Source organism: Momordica charantia, assembly GCF_013281855.1.
Source record: "Momordica charantia cultivar OHB3-1 chromosome 7 unlocalized genomic scaffold, Mcharantia_2.0 BLBB01000007.1, whole genome shotgun sequence".
Classification (NCBI taxonomy): Eukaryota; Viridiplantae; Streptophyta; class Magnoliopsida; order Cucurbitales; family Cucurbitaceae; genus Momordica; species Momordica charantia.
The window spans coordinates 17,834,291-17,852,167 of NW_028275165.1; the positions used below are offsets into that span (position 1 = coordinate 17,834,291).

Consider the following 17,877-nt stretch of genomic DNA (forward strand, 5'->3'; position numbering starts at 1 on the left):
AAATATGTATCTATTGCGACAATTTTGTAAGCTGCGAAGTTCAAATTTCTTGTAGTGTTAAAATATTTACTTATGCAAAAGAGTATGGTTGAAAAAAGGTTAAAATGCAAAGGATTACGTATTGAAACTTCTTGAATAATAAAGACTGAATTGAAAAATCTACGAAATATTAGAGGTTGAAACATATGCTTACCAACCAATGTTATAAGTATCAACATTTATGCTTTTGTAACTTATTCATAAGGACTTAGGTTTTTGTTTATTAATTTGATTAATAAGGAATTAGGTTTTTGTTTCTAGAAGTTAGCAAACAAAAATCGTGAAAGCCTAAAAATATACCCACCCAATTAAATTGTGATAATGATTGCATCGCAATATCTAAATACATCATCTAATAGATCGTTGTAGCTCGCAGTTGGACTTTAAAAAAACCTCTTTTGGAAATAGGTTGATGAAGACATTACTTACCTTTTTAACCCTCCATTTGGCATTAACAAAGTCTAATGATTTAAAGCATAGCGATTTTTTTTTCCGAAATGAATGTAATTAGATTTCTTTACTTGAATCATCCTTATAAAGGAAAATAAAATAAAACATCTATGAAATCTTGCAAATTCCCATTGTTTTTTTAAACATGAAAACACGATTTGAAATCTTTTCGAATCATTCTCTGGTAATAAAATAATAAAATTCATTTGAAATCACTCCAACCAAAACTAGACCATAAATTAAAACTTCAACATTATTCCTACCAAAGGTAATTTGTTAGAAATTTGGATGCTCTGCTAAAATACACCCATTTTCATATAATTTATCTGAACTGTCTCATCAAGCTTCCAATCAATTACATTACTGACCTTGAGAGTTCCCAAAGCAAACAAAGATGAACACATGTTTCAAAAACATCAACAAAACTACCAAAAAAAAAAAAAAACTTTCATTTTTTCAGACACTCTTATTTGTACTACAAATTGTCTTTTGCATTCCATTTCCAAAAAAGTCCTCAATACCCCAAATTTGCATTTCTCTTTTACTATTGATTGGAGGGACATAATTTATTAGGGTTTCCCTGTGTCAATTAATTTTGGCATCCCCAACAACTCACCACACATGTTCTTTGGGGAGAGCTCCTCTTTGTTTCTATTTTAATCATGAATTGAAGTGATTTGAAAAAAAAAAAAAATCCAAAACAACATAGACTGTTCGTAAAAATCCAATCCCTTTGACTTAAACCCGTGTTCTCAAAATGGTCCCGATCTTTTGAACGGTCAAAATATTGATCGGTGACCATTTTGTATATTTAACTTTGTATTATTTGATTCTCACTCCGATGGAGAGAAAATGAACATCCAATCCAACTTGATTAGGGGTGTAAAATAAATACTTTTTACCATTCTTAAGCTAGGACAAGACCATTTTTATAAGTTTGGTTAAAAAACGTACCAAAAAGAGTTATAGAATTTTTCTTTTTTAAAATAAAAATACCATGTTAACCTTAAACCCTAATCAAATTTCAAACCAAGTAACTTTTTTACCTTGTCTGGAGCAATTCCACAACCACCATCAATATAAACAACGTCAAAGAAATAACATTTTTGTTCTGATTGCTTATTATATTCCAATCTTTGGTAAGTAAACGGGGCCTAAATACAATCAAATTTCAATCCTACAAAATCTTGTATTGTATATAACATAATAAATATATTCAAATAAAGTATCATTTATAGCTAACACGAGCATAGCTCAACCATAATAAGTAGCATAATAGAGTTCGGGCTAGAGTTACTATTTATCAATGAAGTCCTTGATAATTCCAGTAGTGTTCTTTGCAGTTCCCCATGCTCCTGAGACAGTGTCCTTTGCTTTCTCTGTTATGTTCTCTGCTGTTTTTGTTATCTTCTCTGCTGTTTCACTCACCTTTCCTGTCACTTCCTTTGTCATTTTTGATACCTGTTTCATCAAATCATTCATCAAAAAACAAAACGAAAAAAAAAAAAACCCCACCAAAATCAAATCACTAATAGTTAATTCCTAAAGTTTGTATCAAAATATCGAGATCGAATGTTGATTAATTCAGTCAATGAATTTGACCGATTAATCACGTATCGTTGGAGCTTCTGATCTGTACGTCCATTTGGCCCCCTTGATAGTTGATAACGGTTAAAACGATGATCTAGGTTTTGGAAGAATTTGAACGGTTCAAATTGTTGCGTTTTTTAGGATCTCCTCTAAGTTTCTTGAGGCGCTTGAGAAGCTTCTCCATCCCTGTCTCTTCAATATTAGTAAGGATCTCAAAGATGGAGATGTTTGTTGGAGTGTAACGTTGATAAGGTCCTCTTTGGCTAGAACCCGAATCTGACCTTCTATAATCGGGTCAGTCTTGGGAGGGTTGAGATGACGATCCCTTGTTCTTAGCAACTACTACAACAAAACGAAGTAGTAGAGTCCTACAGTGTAACAATTCCATATAACAACTACTAGTAAAGGACAATAGGAAAGAACAATATTTCCATATAGGAAACTGATGGGAAGTGATCACAAATTGGGATTGAAAATTAAGTTATTTAGACACCATGAGATAACCATTGTGATTTCTATTTTTAATTTTTGAGAAGACAAAGTCGTTTCTTTTTCAAATCCTCATTTTTCTTTCTTGACCCTCTATGTACACCTCCAGACAGATCGCACCGAAACAACTACCACATACAAAAATAGTCTTGTCTTAGCTTAAGAATCAAATATGTAACCTTAAATATACAAAATAGTCTCTAATCTTTAGTCTGAAAATCTTTTGTAAAAATGTTTGTTGGCAAAATATTACACCTCACCAAATCAAACCACTAATACGTTTCTAAACTTTGCCCACAAATCTTAAGACCCAACCTCTTTTATTTTGATATCCATGAGTTTTCGGACTAGTTTTCGCACACCTCGACTAATCTCACAGTCTTTACTCTACAACATTTTGTACTAGGAAACACATATGAATTATTAATTTCTAAGACAGGGGTCATCATGAGTTTGAACCAATCTTCTCCTAATTAACCCTATAATGGTTGAAGTTATAGGTTCAAATTCCTACCCGCTACCTCTCACCACAAATCTTGAAACAAATGACCTGATTTTTATTTTTTTTGGGTCATTAATGAAGTTGGATTTTGATTTTATGTAGAGGGGAAGAATGATAAAATTAAAATGAATTAAGGGGGAAGATTGGGTTTTAGAATGAATTGGCTTACACATTTGGCAGTGGAGGCCACAGTGTCTTTAAGGAATTCACTTGTTTCTCTGACTTCTCTTGCACTTTCTTTCACTGCTTCTGCTGCTTCTTTAGTCTTCACACATGCATCCACAGTCTCTTCATCCGTCGTCTTCGACTGCAATTTCCCAACACTTTACTTTTCAATTACAAAACTTCAATACATCCCAACAATTTAAACACATAATCATGTGTATATGTTTCTTGGTGGGGAATTTTCTTTCAATTTAATCGGCGCTCGTCGTTAGTGGATGTTAAAATTGATCACCGATGCTGAACTTACATTGCATCACCGATGCTGGCGTAAGCAACACGACACATTGGGTTAATTATAAGACAAAAAAAAAAAACGAAACAGATATATTTAGCCTATTTTTTTTTATTAAACAAATCATCTTTGATTAAGAAGAATGAAAATATAAATAAAGGAAACATAACTTAATTAATTAACAAATAAACAACAGTTAGATTTTGCCGACAAGAACATATCTCAGTGGGTTAAGGCATATGCATTCAACCATGAGATTGAGAGTTTGAATCCCCACCTCCGACGCTAGAAAAACAATTATATTACCTTCAATTATTAAGAAATAATGCATTCTCACAACCAAATAAACATAAAATGAAAATTCTCTAATCTAGCTCACAGAGCAGGAATTGGGCCTTTTTTCATTAATTGTATGGTTTAGATATAATAATAGGAGAAACAAGTCACCATTATAGTCGCCAAAATCAAGGAAAAGCATCTAAAAACAAACCCAATCACACAATAAGAAATTCAATTAAAAGAGATCATAAACTCCCACTATAATTATAATTAATCAGAAATCTAAAAGCATAATAATTTGTAAGAAGAAGAAGAAGAAAAAGAAGCAAAAATATGGAAAATTACTGACTTTTGAAAGTGTTGGGTAAGAGGAGATGAAGGCTTTATGACCAAAAGAAGCATTGGATTTTGGTGTAAACAAATATTTAGAAAGCTTTGCAGTGTGTTTCAAAGTTGACATTCTCATCTGATCTTCTTGGCTCTCTTCTTCTTCGGAAACTTAAATAGAAATTAAAGTTTGAAATTTTTTTTTTATTTTTTTTTTAAAAAAGCACTTTAAAAGGAAGCTATTTCTGTGGGTTTTGGTGTTGGGAAAATGGAGTAATAAGTGGAGGATGGGACATTATCTTCTCTACTTTCATGGCTAAACTGCCACCTTTTTGGGTCAGCCCTAATTTCAGGAATATATTTGATCTTTTCAGAAGCAGTTTTACAGTAGTTTTCCATTTCCCTAAACTCTCCATTAATGTAATGAAAAATACAAGAAGTATATCTTTTTTTCGATTACAAGTACTGGTTCATTAAATTTTTTTATCGATATGTCTGTATTTCTGTATGTCTATGCTTCATATATATCTAGATGAAGAGTAAATTGACATTTCATAGGTATTGAAAAAAATTGACAAAATGTAAAAAATATTACTAATATAAACATATTAATAATATTGATATTAAAAAAAGTTAAATATTTATTTGTTATTTTAAATATTTATTATGAATTTTTAGAAATATTTTCGACATGAATATTGCTATGAGACTAATATTTCCATCAGACCTAACATTTAAAACCGGGATAAAATCGCACGAATTTTCAATACAATCAACTCAAGAAATCCTGTAGTTTTATTTTTAAGGTATCAGGAACCTTATTTCTATTTCTATTATTTTATTATTTTTAATTTTTAGATATAATATTGCAAATGTGAAGGTGGGAAACTGATAGGATATTGGCACAAGATATGAATGAGGAAAATTAAATTATTTTAAGATTGTGAATTTATTTTGGTAATATGTTAAATTATCATAAAATTTGTTGACAATATTTAATGAAAAATTGTATAAACTACTCTTTAATTTTCGGAATTATTACCATGACTTTCTCCCTCTAAGTACTAAATTGTTGTAATTATGTAATTAAACTCTTAAATATTGTTAACTACACACAAATCACCAATAAATTATATAAGTAGGGTTACAATCAAACCATTGTTACCATAAAACCCAAAATTTTAATTCAATTTTTGTTTCCTGAAAATAAAAATTTTTAATGATTACTTTCTTTTGAAGAGAAAAATGTTGTTAATGGTTAATATTATTTTTTAAATTTTATATAATTTAAAAAAACTTGGGTTAAATAAATTGTCACAATCGCTATAAAAAATTAATAAATAAATTGTAATTAATAATCTATATTTGAAGGTTTGATGGTAATTAACAATCTTCATGTGCATTTTACCATATTTAAGGGTTTAATTGTAATGATTTCATAAGTTCACAAAAATGATCGATTAAACTGAAAGTTTGAGAGTATGATTATAACAACGCCTATGATTTCTGGATGGATTTTACCATTTTTCTCAAAATTTAATCAGTATATTCTTAACAGAAACCTATTAATCAATATCAAACATACAACTCATTAGAAAAAAAAAACACTAAAATTTAGAACCCATTTTTATTCCATATGATCAAGAAAAGGTTGATATTGTAATTTTATGTAAGTGTGTGGCATGCAAATTTGGGTTCAATAAAGAGAGAATTAGCATAATTTATATTATTTTGATTAGGTTTGGCAGCAACAAAAATTGAGTTGAGGAGAGCATCTTCCTCGATTGTAACCAGCTCTTCTGCAGTACTCATCACAAACTTGCACATCATCACAGTTAGTTTGGCACACATATTCACCCATTATTTCTGCAAATATCACGACATAATTATTTCAAATGCTTATCAAACAAGACCAAGGAAACGTAGTTTTGGAAAATGAAAAATTGTTATGAAACGATATCGAGAAAATATATCATACCAATGCAAGACGAGAGGAAGACGATGAGGATGAAGAGAATCAATCTCTTAGAAACAAAGCTAGGGGCCATTTTTTATTTACTGATTGTTCTTGAGAGAAATAATAGGGCAATATAAAGATAGTGAAATGGGATATGTATTTATAAGGATTAGGTAGGGTTAATTATCCAAATTAATCTTAGAGATTATGGAAGGTTATTGATATATATTACACTAATTTCACAGTTAATTAGGTTCAGTGATTGTGGAAATTATGTGTCCTTTATTTCTCAAAGCATTTATTTGTTAGTCTTTTTTTTTAATTAGAATTTTAATTCTTGGTTTTCGTTTTTGTCCGGGTTAGATTTTTACTTATTTTTTTAGTACAACAATATATGAGGTGAGAATTTGAACTAATAACCATTTGGTTGGAGATATATGTATGTTTTTTTATCAATTGAGGTATGTTCAAGTTGACGAGTTTCTGTAAAGTTTAGTGAGGAGTTGAGTTGTTGTAATTTAATCTTTGATATATATTTTTTTTCTTCTCTTACTTATTTACTTATTTATTTTAATTTTTAATTGTGGCCTTAATGGCCCCTTGACTGGAAATCTTGCTTATGGATTGAAAAGGTAGGTTGAGGTCAGTATTGCTATAGAAATCAGTACGAGCGTTTATGGGTTGGGTTGAGGTATGTTTTAGATCAATTTTTGGATCGTAAATTTATTAAATCCAAACAACATTTATTAAATAGTTGGGTTCGGATTATTTAGGTCACTTATTCAAAGTATTGTATAACAAAAATAAAAAAAAAGTAAATGATAATATTTTAAAGAACTATTTATATAACATTGAATCTTGTAATAATCCTATTGTCTAAGATTGAATCAAGATATGTAAGTCTATGTTTATTTATATGATAAAAATGTACCTATTAAAAACTTAAAATTAAATATAGTTAAATTTAGAAGTCGGTGAATAAATAATCCAAAAAGAATTATTAATGAAATAAAATTAAAATAAATGTAACCATATCTAATTTTTATGATTGAGTAAAAGAGATAATCTTAAAATTAATAATAAGTTTGAGTTCGTCATATTTAATTTAGGTGAATCCTACCAACAATCAAATTCATAGAATTTCCATTTATTTGAACCGAATTCGACCCAAACAAATTTCAAACTGTGGGTTGGGTTATTCTGTATTTTTCGAATTATCGATTTTTTAAAACACTCCTAAGGATGGGTGAATAGTTTAAAGGTTAAAAAAGAAAAAAAGAAAAAAGTTTGATTTTCACCTTGTGTCATATCTTGGGGTGGGGGATCGAACTCACAATCTCTTGGTTGGAGGTATATGTCAATTAATTACCGTCAACTTAGAGTCTTGAATGGCATTAGGATTTTTAACATTTATGATTAATATGAGAACTTATTTGGGTCTCAATTTTATGAAATTTGCATTAATTAGTCATCCTAAAATCGAGCTTGATTCACTAATTGCTATTGAAACATCACGGGAGGAATAAACTACTGTCAGTTTCAAGTCTATCGTAGTCTTTTTCGTAAATGAATGTATTTGAGTATAGTCTTTTTTCTTTTTTACTTATTATATTTATAAATCTAAAATGTTGCTGCTATATAATTGCTATCAATTGTGATTGTTTTGCCATATATATACGTGCTCCTTAAATCAATATCAAATGTAGAATAACACATTTTTATTTTCCATATTATTAGAAGGGAAACAACTTGAAAAAGGGAGAAGAGAAAGAAAAGTTGATATTGAAATTTCAGAGCCATGCTTTTGGTCGTTCAAAGAGAGAAGCATTTTATTTCAAATCACTTTTGGCAGCAACAAAATTGATAGAATGGAGGAAAGCATTTTCCTCCCCAAAAGCCAATTCTTCTGCAGAACTCATCACAATTTGGCTGGTCTTCACACTTGCTCCGACACTGGATTTCAGCCATTCCTACAAAATAAACATTTACATCAAAGCCCTGTTTTCACTTGTAAATAAAAACTGTAAACAAAATTGTTATCAAACAGGTCTGGAACAGGAGGTTGACGAGTTGAAAAACTATTATACTGAGTGAAGAGAAGAGTAAAATAACAAAGGACGAAGAGAATAAATCTTAGAGCAATGGAAGATGCACAGCCATGGGCCATTTTTTTGCCAATTGTTTTGAGAATAAGTGCAATGGAAAGATATTGAAATGGAAGATATACATATAAAGAATATGTAGGGCTAAGTATCCATAGAGATCTTGAAGATTATAGAAGGTTATTAATGTTATTTCTGAAGGCAAAATTTATTAGGTAAATAAAGTGATGATTTTTCTTGGGACAGATGTGACAGGTTGGAAATGAAGTGTTTTTTAACCCTAAATGGAGATATAAAATTATTAAAATTTTCCTTGTTAAATTATCATTAGTAGGTTAATAAAGTTGTACTAAAAAAAATAGTAGGTTAATAAAAGGTGGTGATATGGGCTAGGACCAAGCCGATGGACGTTTGGTCCAAGGAGGGCTCGAACCCCAACTTTAGACAATATTGAATAAATATAGAAATTGTGCAAAAATTGTAGAAGAATTATTTCGGTAGGTCATATTAGAAATTATATTTCACAAATGACCGTGTTTTCAAATTTTACATATTTAAATTTTGAGATTTGAAATTTTTTATTAATAATTTACCTTAAAATTTTATGAGATTTTGTTAAATGACATTATGATTTCAAAGAATTCTATATTTCACATGATAAACAAACAACTAAATTTTATTAAATAAAACAAATAAATTTATTTAAAATCCATCCAGACCTATTAGAGTGAGTTCAATTACGTTAATATTCTTTAATAAAATGTTTCATCATGTTCAACCATATAGCCATAAATTCACTATAAGAATTAGACCCACTGAAATTGTAGAGTGTGCTCTATAGATATTTAAATAATCAGTTGTAGTCAATGATCCATGTTTGAAAAGAAAAAGAATTTTACAAAAGTTTATAATAGACCATGGTATTAAATATCCATTGACGTATCGATATTTCCATGTATCAATGAGTTCGACATCGATAGGACTAAATCAACACTTCCATCATATTATAAAAATTGAACAAATATGAAAAATATCAACAAAATGTCACTAATATATACCTAGTATATTAATATTAATCATTTTAAACTTTTTTTAGTACAACATGTAGGGTGGGGGATTGAACTCAGAGGCTCTTGGAGATATATGTCAATTATAGTTGAGCTATGCTCACTCTACCAATCATTTTTAACTCATTTAGAAATAGAAAATGTTATTTTGGTAATTAATTTTTTTTTTTACGATTTTTTAATTTCTCTGACTTGTATAGAAATATCCATCAACATCGACATTTTATCGGTATTTCCATCGACATTTCCATGAAATTAAGATTTTGATATTTTCATCGACATCGACATTTAAAACTTTGTAATAGACATGAATTACTCCTCTTATTGCTAACTAGTTTTGATATGGAACGTCCATGAATATTAATAGTACTAACATATTATTTAAGTATTTCATATAAAGATGTTATATATTTCATTGTTTTTGAGTTCATTAACACGTGGGTGGAGATTGGAATGCCTCTAATTTTTTTATTGATGATATGTCTTAAACCGGTTAATACTATTTACTAAATAAAGTGGTTCCCATTTCCCAAAAATTGTTTTAACGAGTTGAAATATATGTTCAGGTTAACTAAGAAGGCTATTATTATACCTAAACGTAGTTGAAAATCAACCATGGGAGTGGATTATACACATGCTAAGATTTAGCAAGTTCGCTGGTATCAAAATAGCCTCAAACTATGTCAATACAACAAAAACATTGGACTAGCAAATTTAATACCAATAAATTGAAGAAGGGCCACTCAACAACTTGTTTCCATTAGAACAAAGATTCTCATGCAGAAATCCATTCATATTTTTACTCAAAAAGGTCCACTAAATTTTCCTTTCTAGATATAAATTTGGAGGTCTTCAAAAGTATTTTCATTCCTACTATAAAATAACTTTTTAGAGTAATAAGGTATTGTAGAGTGTACGTATATACTTTAAGAAACGGGACCACTCTTCATTTTCATTTTTATCTTATTTAGTTTCATCGTAATTTTAGAGTATGACAAATTTTTTGAACTGTAGCTATAAATTTGCATTAAAGAGTTTTCATCTTATAAAATTTGTATTAAAATTTTACAAATAAAGACCAAATTAGTTACTTATTAAAAGAGAAGTGACCAAGAGGTACAACACTATGACTTCCTAAGTGATCATCTAATTTAGTACTATTCTCACGTAGAATTTCGATAGAAATCGATACATTATTGTTGATATGATATTGCACCAAAAAGAGATAACCGACTGTTAAAAGTAGGATAAAGGTCAAAGTGAATGTCGTCAAAGTAAGTATAACCAAAATCAAATTTTAAAGTCGATCAAAAGAGTATTTAAATCTGGTTTAATAACTATGCCACACAGGAAGCTCTACTTAGGCCAAATGATCCCTCTGAAAGGCTCAGTAGGATTATTAACTGCAGATAGAGATGAATGAGAGTCACGTGAAGCTCACGTGCCATACGCTATTCCCCATCAAACAGTTATATCTGAGAAAAATAATGAATGCAAATCAAACAAAAACTAGAGTTCTTCTAACTCTTTGAGACCAAAATTTAAAGAAATTTGTCTGTTCGAGGTTGGTGTTTCCTGTTAGAGATGAACTGTCTTACAAAACCCATTTACTATGAAACCCTAATTTATTACTCTCAACTGCCTCCCCCTCCTCAATTTTCTCTATAAATTCCACCCCCATGCATCAAAATACTTCAGGTACCCACAAAAAATCGAGAGAGAGAGAGAAATGGTGAAGATTTACGTCTTCGTCGTCCTTGCAGCGTTTGTTCTACTGGTCGTACATGCAAGCGGCCGCCACGTTCCAGGTCGTTAAAACTACTACTAAACTCAAAAGTTTGTCAACTATAATCTATTTAGTATTTTTGTTAATAGTCCTCCAACATTCTCCTTTACTTTTTTTTTAATATTATGTAAAAGATATATGAGGTCAAAATTTAAACTTGCTATCGTATATATATTTGGAAATTAGCTCAAGGGGCAAAATGAGTGAATTTTTGTACATTTTTATTTATATAATTTTACTTCCAAATTGTTTTTCAAAAGTTACACATGATCAATTACAAATAATACATGGTTAACTACCACTGAATTTAAAAGTTTGTTTTATCAATATGAGGATATAGGTCATGACCGCAGCGACGACAAAGACCAAACCCTAGAACTGGCACCGACACCGGTGGCAGACCCGCCGAGCAGCGGTGGTGTCCGCGAGCAAAAGCAAATCATCTTTGGTGGGGTTGGAGGTTTTGCAGGGATGGGTGGCTTTGTTGGAGGGTTGTTTCCACATCTTGGCTTTGGCGGGGTTGGTGGCATCGGCAAGTTCGGCGGAATTGGTGGTGGAACCGGGATCATCCCCGGCGGCGTCGGCGGCATAGGCGGCGTAGGTGGCGGAGCTGGCGGCGTCGGCGGCGGAGTTGGCGGTGTAGGCGGCGGCCTGCCATTTCCTTGAGCACTTGTTTCCGTTATTGGAATACATCGATCCGCCGCCGTGTGATTCCATAATGTGATCTATGTTATTGTGTATTTTGTCATGTCTGGTTTCTTAAAATTCATGCAGAAAAATAGTTTTTCCTAAAATTTTTGCAGCAATTTCAATTTCTTTTTATGGTTTGGTTTGTGTGTGGAGTGATCTAAAATTTGTTATAACTACGTGCAGCTCACGGATCTAGAATTCTTATTTAGGAAATTTTATATAAAGTTCAGTAAATATGTTCAGTCAGTGATGGATACATCGTTTTTGTTCGGGGAGATTTTTTACTAACTATTATATATGTTTTTTAAGTACACTATTATATACAAAATAACCTTAAATTCATAGTAAATATGAAGTAAAGTTAAAAGAAAAACTAACATTTAGATAATTAATCTTCCAATTGTGACTTCTTTAGAATTTGTAAAACTTAAATTAAAAATTATATATAATATAAAAACAATCGAATCTAAAAAATTTGATGATTTATAGAGAGTAAATAAAAGATATAGATACTATAATTTATAAAAAAAAAATACTCATATACATAATATTACTTATATACAAATGAATTAAAAATAAAATAAGTTTTGAAATTGCTAATTAACAATAATTATATCAAAAAATTAAAAGTAATTTACTTACATTCAAAATAGTAGAGGCCCGGTCCTACATTTGGTATATTAGAGTCATCAATACATTCCAAATACCATAAATTATGGATAAAAATATATAAAATAAAAATAAAAATATCACCTAAATTAAAGTTTTAAAGTTTTTGCAAAATATTAAAAGAGAAAAATCTCACCTAAGGTACCAAAGTACTCCAAGTATTAAAAGGGCTCATGACTTTAGATATTATGCATCCCAATAGAAAATATTTTAAAGTTTGGTATATTAATTCTAGTTGTGCGAGTAATATAAAGCTTGAGATAGTGTTTTTTTTTTATTTTTTTAATTTAGTTTTTTCTAATCTATATCATTATTGTTAATGTTTTTTCGCATAAAAAAATAAAATAAAGTTTTTTTTTCTCCTTTTGATATGAAAAATATACTTTCATTAGACGTATGCAAGTAACATACAAAAGAAAGGTGCCTAAATGAAAGCACTCCCGTTCATAGAAATGAATACAATATTATAATTACAAAAGAGGGAGATTTGGAAGACCAAGTAGATGCAGTGATTTTGATGTCGTCCAATAGGTTAGCAGAGGGTTTAGAAACGCCCGTTAAGATGCTATAAAAAATAAAGTCAAATCTTAGAAATTTAATTTTTATTTTTTGAGTGTATTTTACCAAGAAATAATCAGTAGACTTAGACATGCCTATTTCTTTTAAATAAAAAAGTTATTAAAACAAAAATTTTAAATAAATAGGCCACTTGTGGAGTTTTCACCATTTGATCAAATGGGTAATATATTATTATACATATATATATAGGGGCTTGCAGCTGTTTTTGCTTTATTACACCAATTGGGGTTTAGTGAAGAAAAGAGAAGAAAAAGTTGGGTTTGGATCTCATTAACCTCCAAATCAAACTTATGTTTTGTTGTCAAAGTGCAATTATTTGCCATCTACTTAAATCATTAGCACTAATCCCTTTATAAAGTTTGATGCCAATCTTCTAACCAAAATCATCAATAAAATATAAATTTGTGAAAAAAAGTTCTAAAGTTTGATAATCATTGAGGTCGATGTAGTGACCCATTATTACATGTCAAATTTTTGTCAAATAATTTTTATAAAAAATTAATGGTACTAATAAAAATTATTTTTCATATAAAGTTTAGTTCAGCTGATTGTTAAAACGTATATTCCTTACCAAAAGATGGCGGGTTCGAGACTCCGTTTGTACTAATATATATATCTCGAGTTAAACATTGAAAGTTAAAAAAATAATAATAAATGAAGCTTATCAAGATTGGAAAAAAGTTGATTAGATATGCTGCATGCTTCATTTTTATTTAATGTTATCTTGACAAGGCTAGTACATAAAAAGGATATATTGGTGGCATTTGCCAGCTGCATTTTTCCACTTTTTTTTAATCTCTCTTAAACTACAAGTTTTTCTTTGATTATAATTAATTTTGTTAGAATTATTCAAAATCTCAAAGTTTTAATATTTGGCATCAATAGAAAAATACATGTTACCATAGAAGGAGAGTATAAGTTATATGAAATATTACATCTTTTAAGTAAGTTTTTCTAAAAAAACATTTCTTCAAAAAATTCAAGGGCTATTTGGAAATCATTTTTTAAATATAGTTATCTCTGTCTTTAGAAAAACAAAAAATAGTTTTTGATGAAAATATTTTTTTTGATTTTCATGAGTTCGATTGGGTTGGATTGAGATATACTTTTTAGACCTAATACAATTGTACTCCTGGTTGTAAATTTATTCAACCAAACAATTCTTATTAAATAATAAACTCAACTCAACTCAGCTATAAAATATTTGGATCCGATTGGTTCGAATTATTCAAGTCATTCATTCAAATTAACATTGTAGAGTATAAAAATTATAATATCTTATACATTTATTTTACATATTTTCTAACATCCGTAGGTCAATGTTTATTATATGGTGAAAAATTACATTCCAAAACTTACCAAGTATTTTAAAGTGATGGTAGAATAAGTAATCTATAAAGAATTATTAAATTGAATAAATTAAAATAATATATCCATATATAATTTTATAGCAGGGGAAAGAAATAGTTTTAAAATTAATACTAAGTTTGAGGTTGTTCGGTTCAACCCAACTTATAGAATTTTAATTTATTTTAACCGAACCAAAATTGTATAAATTGGGTCGGGGTGATTGATTTTTTCAGATCATTAAATTTTTTTAACACCTCTACCCATGTTTAAAAATTACACATTGACATGTTTAAATTATTTACTTAACTAAGGCTCATTTCGTGACTTTTTTTTTTAAACTTATTTTCTTTAAAAATTAATTCTGTTTATAAAAATAATCAAATTTTAATTAAAAATATTATAAAAATTAGCTAATATTTTAATGATATTTTCAAAAATAAAAACAAAAAATAAACAAAGAAATTACTAATAAGCAAGTTTATTAGTATAATTTATCATATTACGTCCTAAAACACCAATTATTTTCCATTTTGTAAAATACCATATAAGGCCGCCTCTAACATACCATGTAAAGAAATATTCCACATATGGAAAGAAAATAATTAAAAAGGGTCAATAATTCACATTAAAAATAAAAGAATACCATATTCTCATATTTCATCTATTTATAATTTTTAAACACTCGACACTTTTTGACGATCAACTTTTTGATGACTCAATCAAATCACGGCCCTTTTTTTTATTATAAAAACGATTTGAAATTATATGAACTAAATTGTTACAAATTTACTAAAATAAAATTTTTACTTAAATTTTAAAACATATATATATATATTAATTAATTAATAATATTTTTATATTGAACTAAATATTTAGTTGTTGTCTAGTATTAATCTACAAATATATTATTAAACACACCTTCAATAACTTCAATAAGTTTTAAATTGAAATTCAATTTTCAAATCTTCTATTAGAAATACATTAAAAAATACTGAAAACACTAACTAACACTTTGTTTTTCGCACCCACTATTTTTAAATTTATATATTTAGATTACAAACCAAACAAAAAAACGGACAAAAGTAAGCATAGCACAGTGATAATTGATATATATCTAAGAGATTGTGAGTGCAATCCCACTTTCTTATTGAATAAAAAAAATTTAGAATTTTGGACACTAGTTTTGAAGGGCCGTTTGTTTCTTGTTTTTTTGTTTGTTTCCTCGTTTTTAACAAAGAAAACCACAATTATATTTGGTAACAACTTATTATTCTAAAAATAAAAATAAAAAGAAAACTTGATTTTGTTGAAAAATAAAAAGAAAACTTGATTTTGTTGAAAAAAAACAAGAAACAATTTTTTTTTTTTTTAAAATGTTCCTAACAATAAACAAAAATCAAAATCAAAAGAGAATAGAGAGGAAACAATAAACAAAAATCAATTGTTAAATATTTAGAAAACAGAAACAAGAAACTCCAAACGTGTGAATGAAATTTACTCCATCCTCCTTTTTCAGAGCACTAAATTCTTATCTCTTTCAAGAGAGGAAAAACAAAAGCAATAGAGAGAATAGAGATGACATTTGAGAATTTTGCTCATTAAATATCCAAATCAAAGTACAAAAACTCCCTCAATTCCATCATTTTTCCTCCCCTCCCCAAAATCCCAAAATGAAGAAGAATAAGAAGGTCGCAAGCACCATGATCTCCCTCCTCTTCCTCCTCTCATCATTCTCCTTCATCATCTTCGCAATCTTCATTCTCTTCCTACACAGCGTCGTTTTCGAGGTCCGAGTCATCAATGGCTTCCAAAACAACTCGTCGCTGCCGCTGGTCATATGGTGCTCCTCCAAACACAGCGACCTGGGCGGTAGGGCGCTGCAGGAGCACGACGACTTCGGCTGGCGCGTCACCACCACGCTCTGGAACGCCGACCACCACCGCTTCTCTTGTACCATCAAATGGGACTCCAAGAGAAAGTCCTTCGATGCGTTTAAGGTTCCAAGAGATTTCTACCGATGTCGGGTTTTCAACAAGTGTTCTTGGCTTGTCACGGAACATGGCTTCTACTTTAGCCCTGATGAGGTTAATTGGAAAAAGGATTTTCAGTGGTGATTTTTGTATGTGTATGTTTGGAAGTTTTGTTTTTTGTTTGTGTTTTGTAAGTTTTGTTTTTCGTTTTTGATCATGGGATGGAATGAGATACTATGAATAATAACTGGCGTTGAGTCACCTCTTTTGTTTTCGTTTTTACTTATAATGTTTGTTTTTGTTTCGACGATGTTTGCTTCTTATCGGTGAGGACTAATCTTATTATTAATACCATTATTTTTTTTACACTTAAGAGAGAGAAATACAAAAAAAGATATTTTCTAAAATTTAATGAATTATCTAACATTTCATGGGGGTAGGGACAAGATTTGGTCGTCACCGGTAAAGACCTAAGTATATTTTCCATCTTTTTAAAAGACTTAGTCTTTTAGTTCATTGAGTACTAACATTTTTCAATAATACATTTTTTTATGTTAAATATATTTTTTTTTACATAATTGTTATATATAGTTATATACTTCGTGAGTTGACATAAATTTAGATGAATAAGAAGTTATAATCTCCAAAAGTATATGTGGATGTGGGGGCAAAGGTTTGAACTAATGACATAAATTTAGATGAATAAGACGTCTTAATCAGTGAAGCTAAACTCAGGTTAACAATGAATAAGGTTATCTATAAGAAGACAAGATTTCTAATTTCTCGAGATCTGTACAAAGTTGGAGTTTTATTTAATTATTTTTTTCTCTCGTAGCTTTAATTAATATTTGAAATTTTTTCCAATTCACAATAGAAAATGATATTCTAGTTGACTATAACTAAGTGGATCTATTCGAAAAGTCGATGGTTCAATCTCTACCGTTAATTGTTGAACTAAACAAATGAAAACTAAGGTAATAAATGGAAAAAATACTAAAATAATGAGACTTCTAACAACATAGTGTTTTCTTTTCGTTTTCTTTTGTCGTACTCCCATCCATACAGAAGAAGTTTCATATTTTAGTTATCAACTTTAATTTGTTTATTGTTTATTGAGTTTATCAATTAACTTTAGTTTTTTTTTTAAAAAATTGTTTACAGATCTCTCTCTACCTCTCTCCACCACACACAAAGAAAGAAATGTGACATTGAACAAAAAGGACCACTTACTGTAAATGAACATATTGCAATTATTGTAAACTTCATCATAAAATTTTGTTACATATGCACTTTTTTCTTTTTTCTTTTTCTTTTTTTCTTTTGAAATTTTAAATAAAATTTTGTATTTTTAGTTCAATAAATTGGAAGATGGAACACTCTTGGACCAAAATCTTGTATAAGTGCCTTGATCTAGGTTATAATTTTATTTTTTTTTAATTTTTTTTGCAGTGAATTGATTTTCTTCATTTTTCTGTTTTTAAAGGAGTTTGATATGGAATTTAAAAATATGATTTAAATTTTATGTTGAATGTAATAAAAATTTAATGAAAAAATAAAAGTTTTAGGAACATTAT

General features: G+C 29.2%; 3 protein-coding genes across 3 annotated transcripts; 2 read left to right on the forward strand and 1 right to left on the reverse strand.

Moving 5' to 3' along the window:
* Nucleotides 1-1,603: 1,603 nt before the first annotated feature.
* On the reverse strand, nt 1,604-4,277 carry LOC111009748 (uncharacterized). Its single transcript, XM_022282940.2, has 3 exons — nt 4,156-4,277; nt 3,240-3,377; nt 1,604-1,950 (listed from the first exon to the last, which is right to left on the reverse strand). Exons 1-3 carry the CDS (start codon nt 4,270-4,272, stop codon nt 1,786-1,788), a joined length of 420 nt encoding a protein of 139 aa, XP_022138632.2. The 5' UTR covers nt 4,273-4,277; the 3' UTR covers nt 1,604-1,785.
* Nucleotides 4,278-10,954: 6,677 nt separating this feature from the next.
* LOC111009813 (glycine-rich protein) lies at nt 10,955-11,878 on the forward strand. The gene is made up of 2 exons (XM_022283021.2): nt 10,955-11,067; nt 11,386-11,878. The coding sequence occupies exons 1-2, from the start codon at nt 10,989-10,991 to the stop codon at nt 11,709-11,711; spliced, it is 405 nt and encodes a 134-aa protein (XP_022138713.1). The 5' UTR covers nt 10,955-10,988; the 3' UTR covers nt 11,712-11,878.
* Nucleotides 11,879-15,944: 4,066 nt separating this feature from the next.
* On the forward strand, nt 15,945-16,555 carry LOC111009830 (Plant self-incompatibility protein S1 family). Its single transcript, XM_022283045.2, has one exon. It carries the CDS (start codon nt 16,004-16,006, stop codon nt 16,445-16,447), a length of 444 nt encoding a protein of 147 aa, XP_022138737.1. The 5' UTR covers nt 15,945-16,003; the 3' UTR covers nt 16,448-16,555.
* The last annotated feature ends 1,322 nt before the right edge of the window (nt 16,556-17,877 follow it).

Coding starts and splice junctions, on each gene's coding strand:
- LOC111009830 (XM_022283045.2), top strand. CDS start 16,004: ATGAAGAAGAATAAGAAGGTCGCAAGCACCATGATCTCCCTCCTCTTC.
- LOC111009748 (XM_022282940.2), bottom strand. CDS start 4,272: ATGAGAATGTCAACTTTGAAACACACTGCAAAGCTTTCTAAATATTTG. Junction 3,378..4,155: donor CTTACCCAACACTTTCAAAA/GTCAGTAATTTT, acceptor GGGAAATTGCAG/TCGAAGACGACGGATGAAGA. Junction 1,951..3,239: donor TGGCCTCCACTGCCAAATGT/GTAAGCCAATTC, acceptor TTGATGAAACAG/GTATCAAAAATGACAAAGGA.
- LOC111009813 (XM_022283021.2), top strand. CDS start 10,989: ATGGTGAAGATTTACGTCTTCGTCGTCCTTGCAGCGTTTGTTCTACTG. Junction 11,068..11,385: donor AAGCGGCCGCCACGTTCCAG/GTCGTTAAAACT, acceptor ATGAGGATATAG/GTCATGACCGCAGCGACGAC.